Below are 26233 nucleotides of genomic sequence, written 5' to 3'. Positions count from 1 at the left end.
TAGAGAGGATCTGGAGCCAGGTAAGAAAGAAAAATGGGCCTACCAGGCCATCGTGTTCCAGGAGTGGGGGGTGGGGAAGGGGGGTCATGCATGCATGCATGCACAGGGCGGGGCACATAGAATTATGGGTGTGGGCACGTGCACGCTCGCGAATCTCCCTCGCCCCCCCTTCCTGGCACGCGATGGCAAAAAGGTTAGCCATCACTGCCCTAGAGTTTCGCTCCAATAATTCATTCATTATTCAATTCAACTATTTGTAGCGTGCCCTAGATCGATACATCTCGGGGAAAGGCGCAATCGATAGAGAATAAAAGCAGAACGAGATGAAAAGCAACCTTGGTCAAAAGAAAAGCGAGACACCAAACTTTCTCCATTCGAGAACCATCCAGATTAGCTGGACTTCAACTCTCAGATATTTGCATTTTTTTAATATTTTATTTTTATTGAAACCAGAATGGAATTGGAATAGGAATAGGAATAGGAATAAGGATAGGAATAAGGATAGGATAGGATAGGATAGGATAGGATAGGATAGGATAGGAATAGGAATAGGAATAGGATAGGAATAAGAACAGAACAAAACAGAAGAACAGAACAGAACAGGAAGAGGAGAGAAGAAAAAATATGGAATAGGCTAGGATACAAATGAATAGAATGGAAGGGAAGGGATGGGATGGGATGGGATGGGATGGAATAGAAAAGAGGATAGGATAGGATAGGATAGGAATGAATAGAAGGGAAGGGAAGGGAACAGAAGGAATGGGATGGAATAAAAAAGAAAGGATAGGATAGGATAGGAATGAATAGAATAGAATAGAATAGAATAGAATAGAATAGAATAGAATAGAATAGAATAGAAAGGAGAGAAGAAAAAATATGGAATAGTATAGGATAGCAATGAATGGAATGGAATGGAATAATAGAATAGAATAGAATAGAATAGAATAGAATAGAATAGAATAGAATAGAATAACAGGGTTGGAAGGGACCTTGGAGGTCTTCTAGTCCAACCCCCTGCTTAGGCAGGAAACCCTATACCATTTCAGACAAATGGTTATCCAATCCCTTCTTAAAAACTTCCAGTGTTGGAGCATTTACAACTTCTGGTGGCAAGTTGTTCCACTGGTTAATTGTTCTCACTGTCGGGAATTTTCTCCTTAGTTCTAGGAAATTTCTTAGTTCGATGCAAGCGCACCCCTCCTGTGGGTGTGACACTGCCACACACATACAAAAGGGGGAGAGTTTATGGTGCCATCATGGTCCCCTTTGATAGGATTTTGAAAATGGAAAAGAATGATGTGTTAGATTATTTTTTTCCCAGACTTGACAATGTTAAGACGTGTGGACTTCAACTCCCAGAATTCCCCAGCCAGCATGGCTGGCTGGGGAATTCTGGGAGTTGAAATCCACACGTCTTAACGTTGCCAAGTTTGAAAACAGTTTTAAATCAAGGGACTTTAAGACCAAAATGTTCTTAGATACATTATCTGGTTTTCAATTTCTCGTAAAATTAAGCCGATGTTGGCCATTCCAAAATGTTTTCATTACTGTCATCTGGTCTTAAGAAATAGGATCTTTCCAACTTCCCCCTTCCTCATCCTGTCAGAACGAATCCCTCTGTCGCCTCCACCATTGTGGTAGAACCGATGAAGCTTCTTGGATGAGAAGGGAAACCTCTTCTTTCCCCCCAGGACAAAAACAGCCCAGTTGTCTTTTGACAAAAAGCGCCTTTTTGAGTTTACCTCATGAATGTTTTAAGGAAAGTTTGAACCGTGACACTTTCAAAGCCAGATTTTGTTAATGCCTTTTCTTTTTCTTTTTTGTCATTGTCGTTGTTGTCGTTTCAAAGGAACACGCCTTTGAGAGCAGTCAGAAATATAAAGAAGGCAAATACATCATCGAATTAGCTCACATGATCAAAGATAACGGCTGGGATTGAACCGCCGGACGGAAAGAATGACGACTGATCCACGCGAGCGTTCACTCTTTACGACTGGACATTTATCTCCGAGAACGAGCAAGCGACTGGCACTCGCTGGGGTTCCACGCATACGGGGGCTTCGTTGTCGTCCTGAGACACGCTTCCTCGCACCCCACCCACCCACCCAACATCTCTGCCATCCTGAATCGGCGACCGGCTGCCCACTCCGTCTCTTTGCTTTTCGTATCCGTTTGTGAGTCCAACCTCGAGTTAGCGTTCTAGTCTTCCTCTTGCGCTATTCTGGCATTGTGTTGCGTTTTGTTGTTGTTTCTTCTTTTTTTCCCCTTTTTTTTTAACAACGACAAAAATCAAGGAACGAACCCAATGCCAAACCGTTACACAACTTACGTCTCAGTGGAAACTGATGGTTGCCTTTTTTGGGGGGAGCACTAGAGTCAAGGTTTATGACTCCTGGGGGGGAAAATCCATGCTTTTGGGGTGTGGGACGAATGAGAGGGAATGAGTAAAGTTTCACTCGACCCCCTTTGTCCTTTTAAAATCCTGACAAACCATAGCTTGAAACTTGCGGACTGTAAAAAAAATAATATATATACCTCATGCCTGTCTTTTTCTCTTGCGTCTCAAAAAAGTGTAGGCCTCCCTAATTTTAGACTAGCTAATTTTAGTATTCTCCAACCAACTCAGTAGCGGGATTCAAATCCCGGCGCGAGTGCATGCGGAGAGCGTTTTTGATGACGTCTGGGCGGAGCCTCCCACCGCCGCCGCTACCTGTTTGTTGAGGTGGTTTCTCTTGATCTTGTCTTTATGCTGAGCTCGCTGGAAAGAAAGAGGAAAACGCGATTGAAAAGGGATGAATTAGCCCACCTGAAAACCCCGCAGAGATAAGCCTGATTATCTGGGGGTTTGGGGGGGGGGGTTGTTTTGTTTTTTTGGATTGTAATCTAGCATCACACAATTGAGGTCCCTCAAGGATGCGTGGATTGTGTCAAAAGCAAAAAAGGGGGATGCAAGCAGAACGTAAAGATGGAGGCAGAAGTCACTTTTATGCCTATTTACGGATGTCCTAGCAACTCCTGTAAAGTCTGCTGTGGGACGTACAGATATTGTAGTTGGAGAGCCAAAGCTTAATCCTCTTTGTCTTGTCGTGTTTTTTTTTTTTAGAACGTCTCCTCACACAAGTAACAGATTTTGGCCATAACGTTGCGCGAAGGAAATATTTCAGAGCCTTGAACGTGTTTAAATTTTGGGTTCAACCAGGAGAACCTGTGGGCCATCAACTGGTGATTCCATCCATTCCTTCACTTCTGTTTTGGGAAGATTGAGAACCAGTGAGAGCGTCCGTTCCTTCCCTCTTCCTGCAGCCCAGCCCACCTTCTTTCTCCTCGGTGGCCTTCCAGAGATTTAGCTCTGGTGGTTTAGGGTCTCTGTGGATTTTCTTTGAAGGATCTTCCTTGCAAACGAGAATAATAAATTGGGTGGTGTCACCAACAGTGAATCCAAAAGATTCATTGGACGCTTCCGCTAAATCACCAGACTTGACCGAAAAGTCCTTTTGCACTGAAAGAAAATGTTCTGTGTGTTGAGAAAAATAAATAGAATAAATAACGTTTATAATAGGGAGCAGGGCAACCATTCCTGTCGCTAGCATCTGCATCTTCTCTTATCCACTCACCCCTCCTCGCTGACCTGAAGAAGACTCGGCCAGAAGGTTGAGCTTGCATTGTCTTCCTTTGTTGGATCTGATCTTTGAGGTTCAGAAGCAGAGGTGGTATCCAGCCAGTTTGCCCGAACCCGTAGCAGAAATTGTGCTGCCCCGGCTCTATGCCATCCTATTTAGGCAGGTTTTTTAGGCCGGGCTCATGCACGGAAGGCACGCACACCCGCAAAGCACATGCATGGATGTGAGGCGCGCGCCCGCACCAGTAGGGGAAGTACCGTAAGTCAATACTACCCCTGTTCGGAAGCTTGTCTGAAAGCGATCCCGTTTTCCCAGGTTGCAAAGCTGGGAAAAGTCCCCCTGAGGTGTATCCCTGAGTGGCTTAAAAAGCATCCTTGCCCCACTGACCTAGCTAATGATTTAATTGTCTCTCCCGCTTTGTGGGAGATAAGACTGAATGGCGCTCTGGATGAAGTAAGTCTGGAGATGGACTTATCTAGGCGGGAGAGCTTTCCTGGAAGCCACTCCTTTTGGGTTCAAGGAGAGCCTTGAAGTCAAATTATGGGAGGCTGAAGGACCTTGGAAAAATTCTTGGGCTGTGTCTCTGTCCTCTCCCATCCCCACCCGCCACTCCAAAGCCCTCCCGATTCCTCTCCGTTGCGTTTTATAGGATCGGTCAATAACGGTGTGAAATCTTTAACGCCCTTTGACCCGACACGTAATACAGAGCTAATTCGAATGGCATTGATCTCTTTAACCTCTTTCGGTGATTATTATTTTTTTCCATCCTGTTTTTTTTTTTCTTTCTTTCAATTTCATTTGGGTAGGGGGTGGAAATTGTCCCGGTGGGATCCTCTGTAGCAGGGGTCTCCACCCTTGTCAACTTTAAGACTTGTGGACAACTTTAAGACTTGTGGACAACTTTAAGACTTGTGGACTTCAACTCCCAGAATTCAACGCTGGCTGAGGAATTCTGGGAGTTGAAGTCCACAAGTCTTAAAAGTTGACAAGGTTGGAGACCCCTGCTCTGTAGAATTCAAAGCAGCCCATAATAGAGAGAACGAAACATTCCATAATTGGCAAGAGATAAAATAAGTTCTTAGCAAATTATTATTTTTTTTTAATGTTCTGGTATCTTTTTGGAGCATTTCTTTTTTTGGGTGGTGGGGAGAGAATTTCCAAGTTAGCAGAAAAATTGGGAGAGCAGGAAAATGAATTGGACTGTACCACCGACAGAGACAGGAAAGGGGGGGAAAGCTCTTCGTTTTGTCACTTTAATTGTTTCAGGGACTTAGCTACGTGCTGGTGTTAAGACCGACCTGTGTTCCCACTCTCTTAATATTATGTGCCACCCCAAAGGAAGACTTGTTTGGAACTACCGGATGGGAGATTTAGGAAGAAGGGGTAGATTTAACCATGTGATTCTCAAACTTGGCATCCTTTAAGACCTGTGGACTTCAACTCCCAGAATTCCCCAGCCAGCATGGAGAATTCTGGGAGTTGAAGTCCACACGTCTTCAAGTAGCCAAGGTTGAAAAACACACTGATTTAAAACATGGATCTTCCAGGAGGTTTCTAGCCCACATTACTGCCAGCGAAGAGATATGGAAGCAATATCTGAGAGTATAGTACAGTAAATGAAGCCTTGGTCTAAAATTACGGAGCTATGGGTTCAAAATTTAAATCAGATATAGGACTCATTGTGTGACTTGCTAGCTCTTAGCCAGTCCTATTTTTCCAGGAGGATCTGAGGAGTGAAAATCGTGCGTGCAATCCTGAACTCTCTGCAAAATAATAATACTACTTTTAAATATGCAAGTTTAGGTCTCGAGGCATTCCTGATTAAAAATTGAGAAATAGGAATATAGAAGGTCACAACTTCGGTAGGAATTACACAGGAACAGAGGCTGAATTGTTTCCAAGGACATTATCAGCTGGCCACAGCTGGGCCTAAGTACAGATAACCCCAAGCTAATATTAAATATCACCAAGGTTTTGCATTTTAGAGCCTGGGCCCACAAAACAGCTTTAATTTTAGTAAAATCCAGAATCTCCAGGGCTCATGAAAAGTATTCAAGAAAAGTATTGCAGAAAAATATCCCCCAGTTGCAGTATTGAGATGCTCGTCCCTTTGGTGGTTGTGATTTGGAGCGGAGGAAAACCCAACAACCTCAAGTACAGTTGTGTTTTAGGGGTGGACACCAGTACCACAGCCTAGCAGCTCGTAACCTCAATTCTTGATCGTCCTGATCTGGATAGTTGCAAGTATTTCTCAGTTTCTACAACTTTAAAGAGGGGTGGACTTCAACTCCCAGAATTCCACAGCCAGAGCTGGCTGGGGAATTCTGGGAGTTTGAAGTCCAGCCATCTTCAAGTGGCCAAATTTTGAGAGACACTCAAAATGGCTGAGATTGTGAAATCCTGGGATAGAGGATAATCCATAAAACGTGTAGTATCCATCAGCTTCTCAGATGGTGAGATGGACTATCTATCTGTTTTGAAAGACTGATTTGGGGCAAGTGGAGGTTGCTTATTTATTTGAGGAAAAAGTGAGATTTCTTCCCCGGGATCATGTTGGTATCAGCCTCCAAAAATGGCGTGGAACCATCTAAAGTTCCTCCATCGGTCTTGCCTGAAGGTCTCCCAAGATATCTCCATGGGTGCAGACGCAACGTATTAACATTATGGCATATACAGGTCAGCCCAGGATATGAATTTGTAATCCAGGTTTCATAAGAGGAACCGTTCAGATGTTTGGGAAGTTGGATTCTTCCAGATTTGAGTTCAGGTAGAGAGGAAGAGGGAGAAAGTTCTACCTTCTTCTTCTCAATCCTGGCCCAAAAGCCAGCTGGGTGGAAACTTGAGTCCTTCATTCTCCACTGGTGACGGGATGGTGTCCTTTGCTATTCCTGAGGTGGCAAGCTAGTTAAGAGGACGAAGACAATTTGGGTGATGTATACACTGATGTGTCTTGCGATCAGACTTGCTGCTTCTGATTGACGTCCCCTTTTTTGCAATAGATCCAAGTGATGAAAATTGGGATCAGTAGATCCCAAAACCCTTGGGCCACCGTTCGCAGTGCATTGAAAATGTAGACTCGCCTCAATCGTTTTTTTTTTTTTTCTTTTCTCTTTAAATACCGTGTTTTTCAAACTTGGAACCTTTAAGGGGAGTGGACTTCAACTCCCAGAATTCCCCATGCTGGCTGCAGAATTCTGGGAGTTGGAGTCCACGCCTCTTAAAATGGCCATGTTTGGGGAAAAAAAAACGAGCTTTCAATAGATGCGTTAGGACTCTGGGAGGCTTTAATTAATTCCTTTCTTAGCTCATCCTGTCTTTTTTTTCCTCAGGGCTTCCAGCTCGCAGTATAAAAACACACCTTTTTTTTCTTTTTCTTTTTTTAATTTACAGGCTAATGCAAGCGACTGTTATTTATTTGATTGTGAGTTGTTTGTTCTTGTGTTTATTGCAATTTATTGCAGCGGTAGAAGGTGCTGCAATATTGTTGTTTCTACTGCAATATTTTTACGGCAAGCAGGTTAGAGAAAAGGGAGTCCCGTGGCAATTTGCTGCCCTCGACAAGAAACAAACACCCCAGTATCTTGATCCAAGCCAAAGAGTCTGTTTTCCTTTTTCATTTTTGTCCTCCTCGTGGCTGCCATCGTGTACAAAAATCCACTAAGCTGTGAATGGGTCTTGTCATCCTGACCCCCGTGTGATTTGTGTGGTGTTTTATTACCAGGGAGCTGTTTACAAAAATCTTTGTCCGCCTCATACAGTTTTTCCCCCCCCAAACTTGGCCCCTTTAAGAAGTGTGTGGACTTCAACTCCCAGAATTCCCCTCAGCCAGCAGGGAGAATTCTGGGAGTTGAAGTCCCATACCTCTTAAAGCGACCACGCTTGAGAAATAACTGGACTAGAACTGGGTTTTCCCGAACGGGTTTTTTTCCACGCACGCAGGCATTGTAGCAAGGCAACACAAATTGTCGCACTGACTGCATTGGGGTAAACCAGGTTTCCGTAGTTCTAGCCCTAGTTCGGTGTGTTTGTTTTGGATCAGAAACCCGTCTGAATAGGCGTTAGCAATCCTGGTTCATTGATCTGGGGGCGAAGGGAAGTAGATTCGGCCTTCTCTTCGGCCCCCTTTGACCATGTTCCTTTGGTGGCCTCCAAAATAGCATTTCTAGACCTAAAGTGATTAAAATTTTGTCCCAGTAAAAATTTCAGCTGGGTTAAACTGTTGCATAAAATACAGAAAATAGCATCAGGACATAAAAGTTTGGTGTATCCTCCCTTCTTCTCTTCTCTTCTCTTCTCTTCTCTTCTCTTCTCTTCTCTTCTCTTCTCTTCTCTTCTCTTCTCTTCTCCTCTCCTCTCCTCTCCTCTCCTCTCCTCTCCTCTCCTCTCCTCTCCTCTCCTCTCCTCTCCTCTCCTCTCCTCTCCTCTCCTCTCCTCTCCTCTCCTCTCCTCTCCTCTCCTCTCCTCTCCTCTCCTCTCCTCTCCTCTCTTCTCTTCTCTTTTCTTTTTGGTGTATCCTCCTTTCTACAGGACCATTTCCCAGTCCCTAAATCCTGGAAAAACCCTTTTTGCATCCCAGTAAAATCATCTCACTACCAAAACACATGCTTTATATATATTTTTCCCCTTTCCAAAGTGTCTGACTTTGGACGAAGAGGACCAATAACACCAGCTTACTGAATTGCGCTGTGCGTCAATGTTGCGGTTACTGACAGTGAGAACACACTCCCCTCTTCCCTCCCTGTAGCCTTCCCACTTTGTGGTGCACACACAGACACACACAAACGCAACCCCCTCTTTCGAAATGCAATCATGCCAAGCGTCGTTCGGAGGGTTGGGGGTGCGTTTCGGGCCCGAGATAATTTGTGTGCTAAATATACATTTCATAGCATCATTTCATGGGTGGAAAGATGAATCACCGTGTTGTTGTTTTTTTTTCTGCTTCCATGCGAGCCCATTTTTGCCTAAAGCCAATCTTGTTTTGCGGTTTTTGGGAAGCAGGGATATAATCTTGTGTAAACGTTCAGGAATTGTACTTTAAAAAAGTAAATATTTTTTTTAAAGAAAATAGAGAGCCCGGAAAGACGTTAGGGGAGAAACAGGAATGGTGTTTTTTTAAAAAACTTTAAAATAAATAAATAAACGCTGCATAGTAATATTTGTGCGGGCAAATATTATTATTATTATTGTTATTATTGCAAAGATATCATGGATATCCTTTATCCTTTCCCTAAATGAAGAGACTATATTTCTAATCCCATCATGTTGGACATCTTTGTGTTTACAAAACTGTGTATACTTTATACTTTAATATTTAAAAAAGAAAAAGAAAGAAAGAAATCTTGGTTTTATTTTATTGGTGTTTTATTTGTTTGACAAATCCTTCAGGTCTTATTTTGCTTTAATAATAAAGGTTTACTTGTCTTATTATTATTGGTTTGTTTGTTTTTTTAATGGCCTAATTTGTTTTAAACCGTGTCACACGTTGGCGTATTGTAAATACTACTTCAGTATTAAAAGGAAGGGAGAATTGTTTTGTCCGATTTACACCGTATATGTTGGTGCTCATTTGAAAGAAAAATAAAAAGTTTTCAAATATTAAAAAAAAAACAAAAACCAACACACAGATGTTTGTCATGATTTTTCAGGGCGGGAAGAACAATTTCGATGGTACCACTCTGGAAATGTACAGATAGTCCTCGTTTAGTGACCATTCGAAGTTGCAACAGCACTGAAAAAAAGTGACTTACGACCGTTTTTCACGCTTACGACTGCTGCAGCATCTCCATGGTGATCAAAATTCAGACGCTTGGCCACTGACTCGTATTTATGACGGTTGCAGTGTCCCAGGGTCACGTGATCCCTTTTTGCGACCTTCTGACAAGCAAAGTCAATGGAGAAGCCAGATTCACTTAACAACCGTGTTACTAATTTAAGCAGTGCAGTGATTCCCTTAACAACTGTAGCACGAAAGGTCGTAGAATGGGGTAAAATTCACTTAAGAAATGTCTCACTTAGCAACAGAAATTTCGGACTCCATTGTGGTCATAAGTCAAGGACTACCTATAACCCATTTTTTAAATAAACAATTAAGAAAGTCTGCAAAGAGTCTACAGAGGATCAAAAAAGTCAAGATGGCAGCCCAAATTATCCAGCTGAATATTTGGAATAATATCCCCTTATATTTGGAATAAAAAGAGGCAGGCATTTGATTGCACAGTTGAGGCTGCCATCTTGACTTTTTTGACCTTGTGTGGGTATCCTTCCTCAAAGAGTACAGGTAGTTCTCAATTTACGACCAGTTGCTTGGCAACCAAAGTTACGACAGACTTCCCCAGAGGGACTGACGGCCCGTTTGAAGTGCGGATGTTGGGCTCCACCCCCTGGGGGGATCATGTGACTGCATTTTGGGCCCGCCCTTAACAATCGGCCTGCGTTTATGACATTTTTCCTGGAAACTGACATTTACTTCCAGTCTCTGACAAAATTCACCCCATAACAAACAAGCATTCACTTTATGATAGCCATATTCGCTTAGCAACCATAAGAAAAAAAGGTCTTAAAAATGGCTCCGGTCACAGGATGACCTGCTTTATGACTGTCACGAGTCATGACTATAATTGCCACACTCACAGGTCATAAGTCAAGGACTACAGGTCATCATTAACTAACGACCACAATGGGAGCCCCATTGTGATTGTTAAGTCAAGTTTGGTTGCTAAGCAAGGCGCTTATTAAGTCCCAATTTATGACCTTTTGCAAGTTGTTAAATGAGTCCTGTGGTCGTTAAGTGAATCTGGCTCCCCCTCCTCATTGAATTTGCTTGTTGGAAGCTGGCTGGGAGGGTTACAAATGCTGATCAAATGACCCCAAGACAGTGCAACCGTCATAAGTACATGCCAGTTGCCAAGCGCCCCCGATTCTTGTCGTGATCACAAGGATGATGTGACGGTCGTAAGTGTGAAAAACAACCATAAAGCATTTTTTTCAATGCCGTTGTAACTTTGAACGGTCACTAAATAAATGGCTGTGAATTGAGGACTATCTCTACCTGCACATATTTCCTCCCTACCACCTACCGCATAGCCAAAGATAGCACCAGCTGGGGATGATGGGTACAGTCACCCTACAGTTCCAGAAGACACAGATGTTATTTCTGTTATGACGGCTTTTTCAACTGAGAAATCTTTGCAAATGATGGGGTTTTTTTTCAGCTGTACGTGGCACATACCTCTTGTATGCTAAAGGAATAAACTGAAAATTATATTCAGAAGTTAGATGATTACCTGTAGGCCTGACATGAGCTAAAATAGACCTCTTTCCATCTTGGAAATAATTCTACTATTCCAAAGCCATATAAACTCGCCTTCCAATCGTGTTTTTTTTAGGCCATCAGACTGTCTTTGTGCTTCCTCATCTGCTCAGTTGCTTCTTTGTTCCCATGGCAACGGGAGGAAGGACCCTCTCTTTGGGTACCACACTATTTCCATGGCGACGGAAGATACGATCCTGGATGGCTTTGTGCAACATTGCTAGAAGAAGAAGAAGAAGAAGAGGGGTGGGGGAGGAGAGGATAAGTTTTTCCCAAATATTTTGGGGTTCCTCTTCCGTAGCTTCTAGCCAGCAGGAACACGACGGACTTGAGAAGTCCGTCATGGTGGGAAAAGCAGAAAATGAGAGAAGAGGACAACCTACAGCCAGGTGGAAGGACTCGGTTCTAGTAGTGATGGGAAGTACCATTAGACATTCTGAAGGACCAGACGAGGGACAGATCCTTCTGGAGAAAATGGATCTAAGTCAGGGGGGTCAAAACTCAAATTTCGTTGAGGGCCGCATCAGGGCTGTGGTTGACCTCGGGGAGGGGGGCAGATAGGCGTGGCCGACTGGATGGGAGTGGCCAACTTGCTGGGCGTGGCCATCTTGACGCCACTCCCCAAACTACTGGCATGTTTCCTCTTTGCACTGGGTAGACCAGGCCAAAACTATGCTGTCCCGAAGTGACGTGGTCCACCCCTTACATTTTCCAGCACGGCCCCACGGGCGGGATCCAAGCACATCATGGGCCTTGAATTTGACACCCCTGATCTAAGTGGTCCCCAAGAGTTGACACCAACCATGACTCAGTGGCTAAGATCCTCAGCTTGTCGATCGAAAGGTCGGTAGTTCAGCCGTTCGAATCCCTAGTGCCGCGCAACGGGGTGAGCTCCCGTGACTCGTCCCAGCTTCTGCCAACCTAGCAGTTCGAAAGCACTTAAAAAAATACAAGTAGGAAAATAGGGACCACCTTTGGTGGGAAGGGAACAGCGTTCCGTGCGCCTTTGGCGTTGAGTCATGCCGGCCACATGACCACGGAGACGTCTTCGGACAGCGCTGGCTCTTCGGCTTTGAAACGAAGATGAGCACCGCCCCCTAGAGTCAGGAACAACTAGGACATATGTGCGAGGGGAATCTTTAACTTTATCTTTATCTTTACCATCACGTAACCTGTTAAGAAACCATAACTCTGCTGGCTAGGTGTTACGGGATCTTGAAGTTGGCAAATTGGGACATGGTACCGTAGTAATTGAAGGAGTTCCATGGACAGTATTTCAAACTGGTGCCAGCCATTTGCTAAGTTGCAAGGTGTCTTGTGTTTGGCTGATGTGTGACCTTACAGCCAGTTGTGGCTTGTTGAACCAACAGCAAATTGTAAACTCAGAGAGCCAGTTTGGTGAAGGCACCAGGCTAGAAACCACGAGACGGTGAGTTCTAATCCAGATGAGTGATTTTGGCCCAATCACCAGGAGATAGTGAACTCTAGTCTCTCATTAGGCATGTAAACCAGCTTGGTGAGTTTGGACTAAACATCAGGACTTGGGAGTTCTAATCCTGCCTTAGCTACGATAGCCAGCTGGTTGACTTTAGGCCGATTACTAGGAGACTGGGAGTTCTAGTACCTCCTTAGTCATGAAAACCAGCTGGGTGACTTTGGGCCAATCTCCAGGAGATGGTGAGTTCTAATCCTGCCTTACCTATGAAAGCCAGCTGGTTGACTTTAGGCGGATTACTAGGAGACTGGGAGTTCTAGTACCTCCTTAGTCATGAAAACCAGCTGGGTGATTTTGGGCCAATCTCCAGGAGATGGTGAGTTCTAATCCTGCCTTAGCTATGAAGGCCAGCTGGTTGACTTTAGGCCGATTACTAGGAGACTGGGAATTCTAGTACCTCCTTAGTCATGAAAACCAGCTGGGTGACTTTGGGCCAATCTCCAGGAGATGGTGAGTTCTAATCCTGCCTTAGGCATGAAAGCCGGCTGGATGACTTTGGACCAGTTCAGTCTCAGTCCAACCTACCTCACAGGGTTGTTGTTTGGGAAATTAGAAGGAGGAAAGAGTCTTAGATATGTTGGCTGCCTTGAATTATTTGTAAAAACTAATAAAGGTGAGTCCCTAGGGAGTTGGGCGGCATAGAAATGCGACTAATAAATAATAATAAATAAATACAAATAATAAGTGACGCATAACGGCAAACCTTCAACCTTCTGAAGAATTGGGAACGTAAAATGAAGGCGGCAATTTGGACTTTTACTGAAATCTTCGCATACGAGCTTGATTTCCTTCTGCCTACACACACATTGTGCTACGCGCACAGCTAGCACCATTTTTAGGATTCCTGAGTTTTGGACTCTGTAACAAGATCTAAGGGCTTCATTCTTGGAAAGGAGAACCAACCTCTGGAGAAGTTAAAAATGTGTCAGCTACTGGTGCCAAGTCTGTTGGGAACCAAATGCTGGGTGAATGGGATGTAATCCTTCCTGGATTTGAAGTAGGGCAGCGGGAGCACAACAGGTGCAGGAAGCTGACTCTCTAGGTAACAGAATAACAGAGTAACGAAGGGTCCCTGGAGGTCTTCTAGTCTAACCCTCTGCTCAAGCAGGGAACCCTATACCATTTCCAACAAATGGTTGTCCAGTCTCTTCTTAAAAACTTCCAGTGATGGAGCACCCACAACTTCTAGAGGCAAGTAGTTCCACTGGTTAATTGTCCTCAAATGTCATGAAATTTCTCCTCAGTTCTTGGTTGGTTCTCTCCTTGATTGGTTTCCATCTGTTCCTTCTTGTCCTGCCTTCAGATTGCTGTGCTTTGGTGCTTAGGAATCTTATCGACTGTAGAAAGAAAACCTTCGTGCAGAGGTTGAATTTCATTATTTTTTTATTTATTTGTATCCTGCCTTTATTATTGTATGCTGTCTTGGATAACACAAGGCGGCAAACAGATGCAACACACCTTCATCCTCCTTTTTTCCTCCGAAACAACAACCCTGTGAGGTGGTGTGGGGCTGAGAAAAAATGACTTGCCCTGTCATCCAGCCAGTTTTCGTGCCTAAGGCAGGACTAGAACTCACCGTCTCCTGGTGATTGGCCCAGAGTCACCCAGCTGGCTTTCATGCCTAAGGCGGGACTAGAACTCACCGTCTCCTGGTGATTGGCCCAGAGTCACCCAGCAGGCTTTCATGCCTAAGGCGGGACTAGAACTCACCGTCTCCTGGTGATTGGCTCAAAGTCACCCAGCTGGCTTTCATGCCTAAGGCGGGACTAGAACTCACCGTCTCCTGGTGATTGGCCCAGAGTCACCCAGCAGGCTTTCATGCCTAAGGCGGGACTAGAACTCACCGTCTCCTGGTGATTGGCCCAGAGTCACCCAGCAGGCTTTCATGCCTAAGGCGGGACTAGAACTCACCGTCTCCTGGTGATTGGCCCAAAGTCACCCAGCTGGCTTTCATGCCTAAGGCGGGACTAGAACTCACCGTCTCCTGGTGATTGGCCCAGAGTCACCCAGCTGGCTTTCATGCCTAAGGCGGGACTAGAACTCACCGTCTCCTGGTGATTGGCCCAGAGTCACCCAGCAGGCTTTCATGCCTAAGGCGGGACTAGAACTCACCGTCTCCTGGTGATTGGCCCAGAGTCACCCAGCAGGCTTTCATGCCTAAGGCGGGACTAGAACTCACCGTCTCCTGGTGATTGGCCCAGAGTCACCCAGCAGGCTTTCATGCCTAAGGCGGGACTAGAACTCACCGTCTCCTGGTGATTGGCCCAGAGTCACCCAGCTGGCTTTCATGCCTAAGGCGGGACTAGAACTCACCGTCTCCTGGCGATTGGCCCAGAGTCACCCAGCTGGCTTTCATGCCTAAGGCGGGACTAGAACTCACCGTCTCCTGGCGATTGGCCCAGAGTCACCCAGCTGGCTTTCATGCCTAAGGCGGGACTAGAACTCACCGTCTCCTGGCGATTGGCCCAGAGTCACCCAGCTGGCTTTCATGCCTAAGGCGGGACTAGAACTCACCGTCTCCTGGTGATTGGCCCAGATTCACCCAGCTGGCTTTCATGCCTAAGGCAGGACTAGAACTCACCCACTCCTGAATATTGAACCAAAGTCGCCCAGCCAGATTTCATGCGTAAGGCAGGACTAGAACTCACCGTCTCCTGGCGATTGGCCCAGAGTCATCCAGCTGGCTTTCATGCCTAAGGCAGGACTTGAATTCAGTTTCCTGCTGAGGAAAATGTCATTACAATATTGAACAAGCCTACCGACTCGGTTTTTTGCTTAAGAAACAGACTCGTGCCATTGGCTGAAGCCCTGGTTTCTAACCCTCAGTTAGATAAACCACAATCAACTGGGATTTGCCCTAAACCATAACATTTGGTTGGGCAAGCCACAATAGCCAGTTGTGGGCCGGATGATCCATCCCAAAATAAAATTAAAAAAAATATATCAAGATAGTAATTATGATCGAGCAAACAAATTCAGGCCCTTAAATGCCACAGGTATAAAAAAAGGAAGGGGATTTAATTGCACAGTTTTGCTTTTAAACTCCCCATAAATGCTCCTAAGTAGTTATTTATGACACCCACACACATGGGCAAATCCTTGGTTTAATTCAAAGTACAGGTAGGCCTCAATTGCGGCCATAATTGAGCCTGGAATTACCATCGTAAGTCATGCTAGTCATTAAACAGGCTACCACGTGGCTGTGTATAATTTTACAATCTTTTTTTTTTTGTCCTTAAGTGAAACTAGGAGGAGGAAGAGGGGTTGGATACGTTTGCCTCCTCGAGTTATTTGTAAAATTATAAAGGCAGGAGATTGTATGGTTCCCGGCCCCAAAAAAACACCCCATCATCAATCTTGGTCCCTTGACTACAGCACGCTACAAATGGCTATAAATGCCAGCCAGTTGCCCAGTGCCCAAAATGAATTCGCACAATAGCAAGGAATGGCTGCTGGAATATTTGAATCCGGATCATAAGTAGCCCTGGGAATGTCCATTGTAACTTCAAACTATCAATAAGCACCAGTCCAGAGGTGGGTTTTTCAGCAGGTTCTGAGCAGTTCTGGAGAACCGGTAGCGGAAATTTTGAGTAGTTCGGAGAACCGGTAGTAAAAATTCGGACTGGCCCATCTATTCTCTGCCGCCCAAGTCCCAGCTGATCGGGAGGAAATGGGGATTTTGCAGTATCCTTCCCCTGGATTGGGGTGGGAATGGAATGGAGATTTTATAGTATCCTTCCTCTGGATTGGGGAGGGAATGGAGATTTTACAGTATCCTTCCCCTGGAGTGGGGAGGGAATGGAGATTTGACAGTATCCTTCCTCTGCCACGCCCACCAAGCCATGCCACGCCCACCAAGCCACACCCACAGAACCGGTAGTAACCAATTTTGAAACCCACCACTGCACCAGTCATAAATTTATTTATTTATTTATTTTATTTTATTTTATTAAATTTCTATACCGCCCTTCTCCCGAAGGACTCAGGGCGGTGAACAGCCACAAGATAAAACACATAAATACAAAAATTTAAAATAGATTAAAAACAAATTAAATAATTTGGCTGAGTTTAAAATACCCCATAATTTAAAACAAATTAAAATTTACATTTAAAAGGGGAGAAGATTTAGGCCAGGCTCATAAATCATGGAACAGTGGGCCCTACCTAGCAAATTTTTATTTTTTATTTTTTTTTAATTTGATTTATATGCCGCCCTTCTCCGAAGACTCAGGGCGGCTTACAATGTGCTCAGCAAAATGAAATTCAATGTAGAGTCATTAGTCAAGAAAAACCAAAAACACACATATAGATTAGGTGAAACCTGGCTTAATAGCAGTAACTGGGAGAGGGACCTTGGAGTTCTAGTGGACAATCAATTAATCATGAGCCAGCGGTGTGCGGCAGAAGCCGAAGAAGCAGTGGTGAAATCCAAATTTTTTTTATTACCCGTTCTGTGGGCGTGGCTTGGTGGGTGTGGCTTGGTGGGCGTGGCAGAGGAAAGATATTGCAAAATCTCCACTCCCACCCCACTCTGGGGCCAGCCAGAGGTGATATTTGCCGGTTCTCCGAACTACTCAAACTTTCCGCTACCGGTTCTCCAGAACCTGTCAGAACCTGCTGGATTTCACCTCTGCAAAGAAGCCAATGCAATCCTAAACTGCATCAACAGAGGGACTGAATCAAGATCACGTGAAGTACTAACACCGCTCTATAAAGACTTAGTAAGGCCACGCTTGGAATCCTGCATCCAGTTTTGGTCACCACGATGTAAAAAAGATGTTGAGACTCTAGAAAAATGCAGAGAGGAACAGCAAGGACTGGAGGATAAAATATATAAAGAACAGTTGCTGGAATTGGATATGTCTAGTCTTATGAAAAGAAGGAGTAAGGGAGAAATTATAGCAGTGTTCTGCTATAATACCTGCTCTAATATCTCAGGGGCTGCCCCAAAGAAGAGGGAGTCAAGCTCTTCTCCAAAGCACCCGAAGGCAGGACAAGAAGCAATGGGTGGAAACTAATCAAGGAGAGAAGTAACTTAGAACTAAGGAGAAATTCCTAACAGAACAATCAACCAATGGATTGTCTTCAGAAGTTGTGAGGGATACATCACTGGAGGCTTTCAAAAAGAGATTGGACAACCATCTGTGTGAAATGGCATAGAGCAGTGAGGGCTAACCTTTTTGCCATCGTGTGCCAAAAGTGGGGGGAGTGTGACGGGGGTCACGCACGCGTGTGCCCACACCCATAATTCTATGCACCCCGCCCTCCTGCGCATGTGTGTGCGACCCCCCCCCACGCTCCCCGTTTTTGGCATGCGATGGCAAAGTAGGCCCAGTAGGCCTGTTTTTCACTCTCTCCAGGCTCCAGAGCCTTTCTAGGAGCCTGGGGAGGACGAAAACGGCCTTCCCCAGCCCCCTGGAGGCCGGAAATGGCCCGTTTCCCAACTTCCAGTGGGCCCAGAATGCCCAAAAATCAGCTGGCTGGCATGCACATGCTGAGCTAGGGCAACGCTCGCGTGCCCACAGATATGGCTCCATGTGCCAACTGTGGCACGTGTGCCATAGGTTCGCCATCACGGGCATAGAGTCTCCTATGCATCTCTATTATTAGATGTTCTATATCTATTCTATGTTCTATACTCCAAAGGACCAGCAGATCTTCAATGGCAGCTGCATCTTGACTTTTTTGACCTCTCCCTATAGACTCCCACGCGCTTTCAATTTATTTGGAGATCTTTAGGCCACACTGGTTCTGCTTAGCGGCCACAGTCTCCTTTAACTGACCTTGTAGTTACTTTCTGCTTGGCTTCTACTCCTAGCATACACCTATCTTGAGGCGGGGGCAGGGGTGGGAAATACTCTGGCCTGCTATTTATACCCAAAAGCCAAACATCTTGTCCAAAAATAGCCCCAGGAACATTAGCACAGGCTCTCGAGATCTTGATGGTTGGTTATAAAATAGTCCATTATCAGCTGAAAGAAAAGTGCAGATCCAACCACAAAGAAATTTAAATATAGCATTGCTGAGTGAAACGAAACCGGACGGAGTAGAAAGCAGATATTGTATTGTAAACTGATGCTTTAGGTCCACTTAGAATGTGGTTACTTAGACTCGATAGCGAGTTACTGGCACATCATCAGATAAAAGAAGGGAGGGGGATTGGCACCTTAGATATTGGAACCACTGAAAAAGTCTTTTTTTGCCTCTTATCCCTTTCTCTCCAAACGCCACCAAACAACAGTGATATTTTTGCTTCCTGCTGCTGGCTGATGGGCTACATTTTTTCACACTCGTGGTTTAAAATAGCATTTATCAAGTATATTTCGTTTCAATTAAAATGGAATATGAAATTAAGTTTTAAAGTCTTTTGCAGGATCCATGGGTTACAGAGCTGTTTACCTCTGGCCCACTATTCAAAGTTGAGAGTAGTAATAAAGGAGAATAGCTCAGGGTTGACACGAGGCTTGGTGAGGCTCTTTGAGCGTGCTTGTTTTCTTGCAGACATTTCATTACCCAAACTAGGGAACATCATCAAGGACCCCTAACGTTGAGAATGATTTTCAGCCCAAAATAAAATTGAGAGAGAGAGAGAGAGAGAGAGAGAGAGAGAGAGAGAGAGAGAGAGAGAGAGAGAGAGGGAGAGAGAGACTCTTAGAATCAGACTAACTTTAGAAAGTCTTTGTGTAATTAAGTAGGATAATTTGAATCTGGTCATTTGGAATTTTGGATTGTTTGATCATCCCTCCACCATCAATAATTTTTTATTTTTCTTTCTGTCTTTCCTTCCTTCCTTCCTTCTTTCTCTTTCTTTCTTTTCTTTCTTTTCTTTTTTCTTTCTTTTCTATCTCTCTTTCTTTTTCTTAATCCCTATTCTTTTTCTTCCTTTCTTTCTCTTTCTTTCTCTTTCTTTCTCTTCTCTTCTATTTCTTCTTACTTCCTTTCCTTCTTTCTCTTTCTTTCATTTTCTTTCTTTCTCTTTCCTTCTTTTCTCTTTCTTCTTTCTTCCTTTCCTTCTTTCTCCTTTTTTGTTTCCTTCCTTCCTTTTCCTTCCTTCTCTTTTTTCCTTCTTTCTTTTCTCTCTCTCTTCTTCTTTCCTTCCTTCTTCCTTCCTCCCTCCCTCCCTCCCTCCTTTCCCCTCTTTCTTCTGTCTTATTAAGTAAATAAAGCACATTTTAGATGAGTAAGTGTAAGAATTGCCTACTTAAAATCACACTGGGAGAAAATGTTTCCATTCCTTGAAGCTGCCAAAGTCTTTTTTTTCCCCGTCAATCCTTCTGCACAGTAAGACTTGAGCGACACGACAAGCAAGAAAAATAAAAATCTGCTGATTTCTGATGTTAAAAAAACTCTGAAAACAAACTCTTGTTTTAATCATTCTAACCCACAGGAGGTTTAACAGGTTTTCCATTGTTGGGACAAATATCCATCTGGTTCAGTTCCAAGCCAGGAGGAAGATACTGGAAAAAATGGAGGCTGATTGGAAAGATGGTTTAATGATGAAGCAGAACCACATGGATGGTCCTGGGCAGCTGACTCCATGGAGTTGAGGGGGCGGAATCTATACCTTCTCTTGGACTTTGAACTTGAGCTTCCTGTTCCTGTGCAAGAACATGTATTCTATTGGCTGTTGTCAGATTCCTATGGGGTCATATTTGTCTGAGCTCCCAGGTTTGGTTGAAGTTTGCTGGGTGATGCAACGTCCTTGGGAGATTGTGCCCTGTGTCTTCTGCTAAAATGGTCCTATTATGTCCTGAAGGACCATGTCTTAATCCCATCACCCTGGAGCTGAAGGTCTTTTGTCTTGTAGATACTGTGTTTCCCCGAAAATAAGACTGGGTCTTATATTAATTTTTGCTCCAAAAGATGCATTAGGACTTATTTTTTGGTTAGGTCTTATTTTGGGGAAAATACAATACTAAATGCATCCATCTGGCTGACAATATTAACTCGGGATTATTTTGGGGGGGTAGGGTTTATATTACCAGCATCCTGAAAAATCATGCTAGGACTTATTTTCCAGTTGGGTCTTATTTTCGGGGAAACAGGGTAGAATAGAATAGAATAATAGAGTTGGAAGGGACCTTGGAGGTCTTCTAGTCCAACCCCCTGCCCAGGCAGGAAACCCTACACCACTTCAGACAAATGGTTATCCAACATCTTCTTAAAAACTTCCAGTGTTGGAGCATTCACAACTTCTGGAGGCAAGTTGTTCCACTGGTTAATTGTTCTCCATGTCAGGAATTTTCTCCTTAGTTCCAAGTTGCTTCTCTCCTTGCTTAGTTTCCATCCATTGCTTCTTGTTCTACCCTCAGGCACTTTGAAGAATAGCTTGACCCCCAAATCTTCTTTGTGGCAACCCCTGAGATATTGGAACACTGCTATCATGTCTCCCCTGGTCCTTCTCTTCATCAAACTAGACATGCCCAGTTCCTGCAACCCTTCTTCGTATGTTTTAGCCTCCAGTCCCAAAATCATCTTTGTTGCTCTTCTCTGCACTCTTTCTAGAGTCTCCACAGGATGGGCCAGTCCTGCTGGGGCTATTAAGAAAGACTTGGGGGGCTGCTTTCCAAGAGTATGTTTCTCCTTTAGGGAAATATAATATTCTGCCTTTTTTTTAATATTTCCCAAAATATTTCATTCTTCTAGGAGAGGGGTGGGTGCTAACTTTGTACGCCATCTTTTTTGTAGGAAAGCTTAGGAAGGACGGTGGGGTTTATCCACTCTCGGGGATCGGGGCCTGGGCTCTACCGCGTAGCCTTCCGCTTTCCAAGCAGGCTGCTCTATCCTTAGTCTCTGTGGTCATTTCCCAACTCTTGACGATGTTCTCACCAGCACGAGGCAACCTCTGTTTAGCCCACATTTTAAGTCTCCCACAATGCTGCCAAAGATCGCTGTGTTGGAGGCATAGCTGGCAACTAACACAGGGGCACAGATCCAGAAATTAGATATTGCACGGAGGAGGACAGCCAACGTCGCTTAAATTTAGAGCCGACCCTGCAAAGAGAGGGCAGAAGAGCTTCCCCAACCTGGCGCCCACGGCAAGTTCTGGAATTTCCAGGCATTCTGCCCTCGGCTAAAAGCGTGAAGCCGTAGGACTTGAATCAGAGTTCAAAGTACGGTCCAGGAAAAGGGATTGGACAAACGATTAGGAAGAATTTCCTGTGGGTTTCAGCTGTTCAGTAGTGGAATGAGTGGTTCTGAATAAAGATGGGCTTTCCTTTATTAGACGCGAGTAAGCAGTGACTGGATGCGCTGATCAGTTCGGCTAGGAGGTTATAATGATGAGGGGTTAGGATAGATTCATGGTTCTCAAATTTAGCAACTTTAAGATGGGTGGACTTCCACTCCCAGAATTCCCCAGCCAGCATGCTTTACATGGGTGGACTTCAACTCCCAGAATTCCCCAGCCAGCATGCTTTAAGAGGGGTGGACTTCCTCTCCCAGAATCCCCCAGCCAGCATGCTTTAAGAGGGGTGGACTTCCTCTCCCAGAATCCCCCAGCCAGCATGCTTTAAGATGGGTGGACTTCCACTCCCAGAATTCCCCAGCCAGCCTGCTTTAAGAGGGGTAGACTTCCACTCCCAGAATTCCCCAGCCAGCATGCTTTAAGATGGGTGGACTTCCTCTCCCAGAATTCCCCAGCCAGCATGCTTTAAGAGGGGTGGACTTCCTCTCCCAGAATCCCCCAGCCAGCATGCTTTAAGATGGGTGGACTTCCACTCCCAGAATTCCCCAGCCAGCCTGCTTTAAGAGGGGTAGACTTCCACTCCCAGAATCCCCCAGCCAGCATGCTTTAAGATGGGTGGACTTCCACTCCCAGAATTCCCCAGCCAGCATGCTTTAAGATGGGTGGACTTCCACTCCCAGAATCCCCCAGCCAGCATGCTTTAAGAGGGGTGGACTTCCACTCCCAGAATTCCCCAGCCAGCATGCTTTAAGAGGGGTGGACTTCAGCTCCCAGAATTCCTCAGCCAACAATCTTTAAGAGGGGTGGGCTTCAACTCCCAGAATTCCCCAGCCAGCATGCTTTAAGAGGGGTGGACTTCCACTCCCAGAATTCCCCAGCCAGCATGCTTTAAGAGGGGTGGACTTCAGCTCCCAGAATTCCTCAGCCAACAATCTTTAAGAGGGGTGGGCTTCAACTCCCAGAATTCCCCAGCCAGCATGCTTTAAGAGGGGTGGGCTTCAACTCCCAGAATTCCCCAGCCAGCATGCTTTAAGATGGGTGGACTTCCACTCCCAGAATTCCCCAGCCAGCATGCTTTAAGAGGGGTGGACTTCCACTCCCAGAATTCCCCAGCCAGCATGCTTTAAGATGGGTGGACTTCCACTCCCAGAATTCCCCAGCCAGCATGCTTTAAGAGGGGTGGACTTCAGCTCCCAGAATTCCTCAGCCAACAATCTTTAAGAGGGGTGGGCTTCAACTCCCAGAATTCCTCAGCCAACATGCTTTAAGAGGGGTGGACTTCCACTCCCAGAATCCCCCAACCAGCATGCTTGAAGAGGGGTGGACTTCCATTCCCAGAATTCCCCAGCCAGCATGCTTTAAGAGGGGTGGGCTTCCACTCCCAGAATTCCCCAGCCAGCATGCTTTAAGAGGGGTGGGCTTCCACTCCCAGAATTCCCCAGCCAACATGCTTGAAGAGGGGTGGACTTCCACTCCCAGAATTCCCCAGCCAGCATGCTTGAAGAGGGGTGGACTTCAACTCCCAGAATTCCCCAGCCAGCATGCTTTAAGAGGGGTGGACTTCAACTCCCAGAATTCCCCAGCCAGCATGCTTTAAGAGGGGTGGACTTCAACTCCCAGAATTCCCCAGCCAGCATGCTTTAAGAGGGGTGGGCTTCCACTCCCAGAATTCCCCAGCCAGCATGCTTTACATGGGTGGACTTCCTCTCCCAGAATTCCCCAGCCAGCATAGTTTAAGAGGGGTGGACTTCCACTCCCAGAATTCCCCAGCCAGCATGCTTTAAGAGGGGTGGACTTCCTCTCCCAGAATCCCCCAGCCAGCATAGTTTAAGAGGGGTGGACTTCCACTCCCAGAATTCCCCAGCCAGCATGCTTTAAGAGGGGTGGACTTCCACTCCCAGAATTCCCCAGCCAGCATGCTTTAAGAGGGGTGGACTTCAACTCCCAGAATTCCCCAGCCAGCATGCTTGAAGAGGGGTGGACTTCCACTCCCAGAATTCCCCAGCCAGCATGCTTGAAGAGGGGTGGACTTCCATTCCCAGAATTCCCCAGCCAGCATGCTTTAAGAGGGGTGGACTTCAACTCCCAGAATTCCCCAGCCAGCATGCTTTAAGAGAGGTGGGCTTCCACTCCCAGAATCCCCCAGCCAGCATGCTTTAAGATGGGTGGACTTCCACTCCCAGAATCCCCCAGCCAGTTTGCTTTAAGATGGGTGGACTTCCACTCCCAGAATTCCCCAGCCAGCATGCTTTAAGAGGGGTGGACTTCCACTCCCAGAATTCCCCAGCCAGCATGCTTTAAGATGGGTGGACTTCCACTCCCAGAATTCCCCAGCCAGCATGCTTTAAGAGGGGTGGACTTCCACTCCCAGAATTCCCCAGCCAGCATGCTTTAAGAGGGGTGGACTTCCACTCCCAGAATTCCCCAGCCAGCATGCTTTAAGATGGGTGGACTTCCACTCCCAGAATTCCCCAGCCAGCATGCTTTAAGAGGGGTGGACTTCAGCTCCCAGAATTCCTCAGCCAACAATCTTTAAGAGGGGTGGGCTTCAACTCCCAGAATTCCTCAGCCAACATGCTTTAAGAGGGGTGGGCTTCCACTCCCAGAATCCCCCAACCAGCATGCTTTAAGAGGGGTGGACTTCAACTCCCAGAATTCCCCAGCCAGCATGCTTTAAGAGGGGTGGACTTCCACTCCCAGAATTCCCCAGCCAGCATGCTTTAAGATGGGTGGACTTCCACTCCCAGAATTCCCCAGCCAGCATGCTTTAAGAGGGGTGGACTTCAGCTCCCAGAATTCCTCAGCCAACAATCTTTAAGAGGGGTGGGCTTCAACTCCCAGAATTCCTCAGCCAACATGCTTTAAGAGGGGTGGGCTTCCACTCCCAGAATCCCCCAACCAGCATGCTTTAAGAGGGGTGGACTTCAACTCCCAGAATTCCCCAGCCAGCATGCTTTAAGAGGGGTGGGCTTCCACTCCCAGAATCCCCCAACCAGCATGCTTTAAGAGGGGTGGACTTCCATTCCCAGAATTCCCCAACCAGCATGCTTTAAGAGGGGTGGACTTCCACTCCCAGAATTCCCCAGCCAGCATGCTTTAAGATGGGTGGACTTCCACTCCCAGAATTCCCCAGCCAGCATGCTTTAAGAGGGGTGGACTTCAGCTCCCAGAATTCCTCAGCCAACAATCTTTAAGAGGGGTGGGCTTCAACTCCCAGAATTCCTCAGCCAACATGCTTTAAGAGGGGTGGGCTTCCACTCCCAGAATCCCCCAACCAGCATGCTTTAAGAGGGGTGGACTTCAACTCCCAGAATTCCCCAGCCAGCATGCTTTAAGAGGGGTGGGCTTCCACTCCCAGAATCCCCCAACCAGCATGCTTTAAGAGGGGTGGACTTCCATTCCCAGAATTCCCCAGCCAGCATGCTTTAAGAGGGGTGGACTTCAACTCCCAGAATTCCCCAGCCAGCATGCTTTAAGAGGGGTGGACTTCAACTCCCAGAATTCCCCAGCCAGCATGCTTTAAGAGGGGTGGGCTTCCACTCCCAGAATTCCCCAGCCAGCATGCTTTACATGGGTGGACTTCCTCTCCCAGAATTCCCCAGCCAGCATAGTTTAAGAGGGGTGGACTTCCACTCCCAGAATTCCCCAGCCAGCATGCTTTAAGATGGGTGGACTTCCACTCCCAGAATTCCCCAGCCAGCATGCTTTAAGAGGGGTGGACTTCCACTCCCAGAATTCCCCAGCCAGCATGCTTGAAGAGGGGTGGACTTCCACTCCCAGAATTCCCCAGCCAGCATGCTTTACATGGGTGGACTTCAACTCCCAGAATTCCCCAGCCAGCATGCTTTACATGGGTGGACTTCAACTCCCAGAATTCCCCAGCCAGCATGCTTGAAGAGGGGTGGACTTCCACTCCCAGAATTCCCCAGCCAGCATGCTTTACATGGGTGGACTTCAACTCCCAGAATTCCCCAGCCAACATGCTTTAAGAGGGGTGGACTTCCACTCCCAGAATTCCCCAGCCAGCATGCTTGAAGAGGGGTGGACTTCCACTCCCAGAATTCCCCAGCCAACTGGCTGGGGAATTCTGGGAATGGAAGTCCACCCGTCTTAAAGTTACTAAGACTGAATAACATGTGATAACCTTAAAAGTCCTTGCCAGCCTCGGATGGCAACCAACTCACTTTGAAGAGAGCTACATCATTTTATTAACATGCATGCAGTACATTCTGGGCTCCCGGCAAAACCACGTGGGTCGTTATTCCTACCTCTGGGCAACAACTTGTTTTGTAGAAGAATAAAAAGAGGATTTATGGTGCAGTGTAAACTCTGTTTTCGCAACACATCACCCGGAAAGTCAATCAGCCAAATAAACTCCATCTGTTTATTTCCTGTCTCTCCTCTCCCGCATCCTTCCAGGGTCCTTGTTTAAGTGGTGGGCACGTTCCTCTGTTTCTCTGGCATCCTGGCTTGGATTGATCAGATATTTTTCCTATTGAGAGGGAATATTGTTTGTGAAAGATCTGAAGCATGTTTTGCATCTGAAGCAGAGGTGGTATTCAGCCGGTTCCACTGGTGGGTTGCCTCCGGTTCGGACCGGTTCGCAAGAACCGGTAGTAAAA

The 26233-nt window shown here is 46.0% G+C and overlaps 1 protein-coding gene across 2 annotated transcripts in view; it reads left to right on the top strand.

Annotated features, from left to right (window-relative positions):
* Positions 1 to 26233, top strand: part of YPEL2 (yippee like 2) — a 122409-nt gene that overhangs the window by 86773 nt on the left and 9403 nt on the right. The window contains exon 5 of one of the 2 annotated variants that reach the window (XM_034404299.3): positions 1850 to 9047. The exons of the other annotated variant lie outside the window; for it this stretch is intronic. Within the exon in view, the coding sequence (XP_034260190.1) occupies positions 1850 to 1939 (90 nt within the window). The 3' untranslated portion in view covers positions 1940 to 9047. Of the gene's footprint in view, positions 1 to 1849; positions 9048 to 26233 lie in introns of those variants that run through there. 2 annotated transcript variants of the gene reach the window in all.

This window comes from Pantherophis guttatus, chromosome 1, assembly GCF_059756535.1.
Source record: "Pantherophis guttatus breed Tessera chromosome 1, ASM5975653v1, whole genome shotgun sequence".
NCBI classification, from domain to species: Eukaryota; Metazoa; Chordata; class Lepidosauria; order Squamata; family Colubridae; genus Pantherophis; species Pantherophis guttatus.
This window is presented reverse-complemented; position numbering and strand designations above follow the sequence as displayed.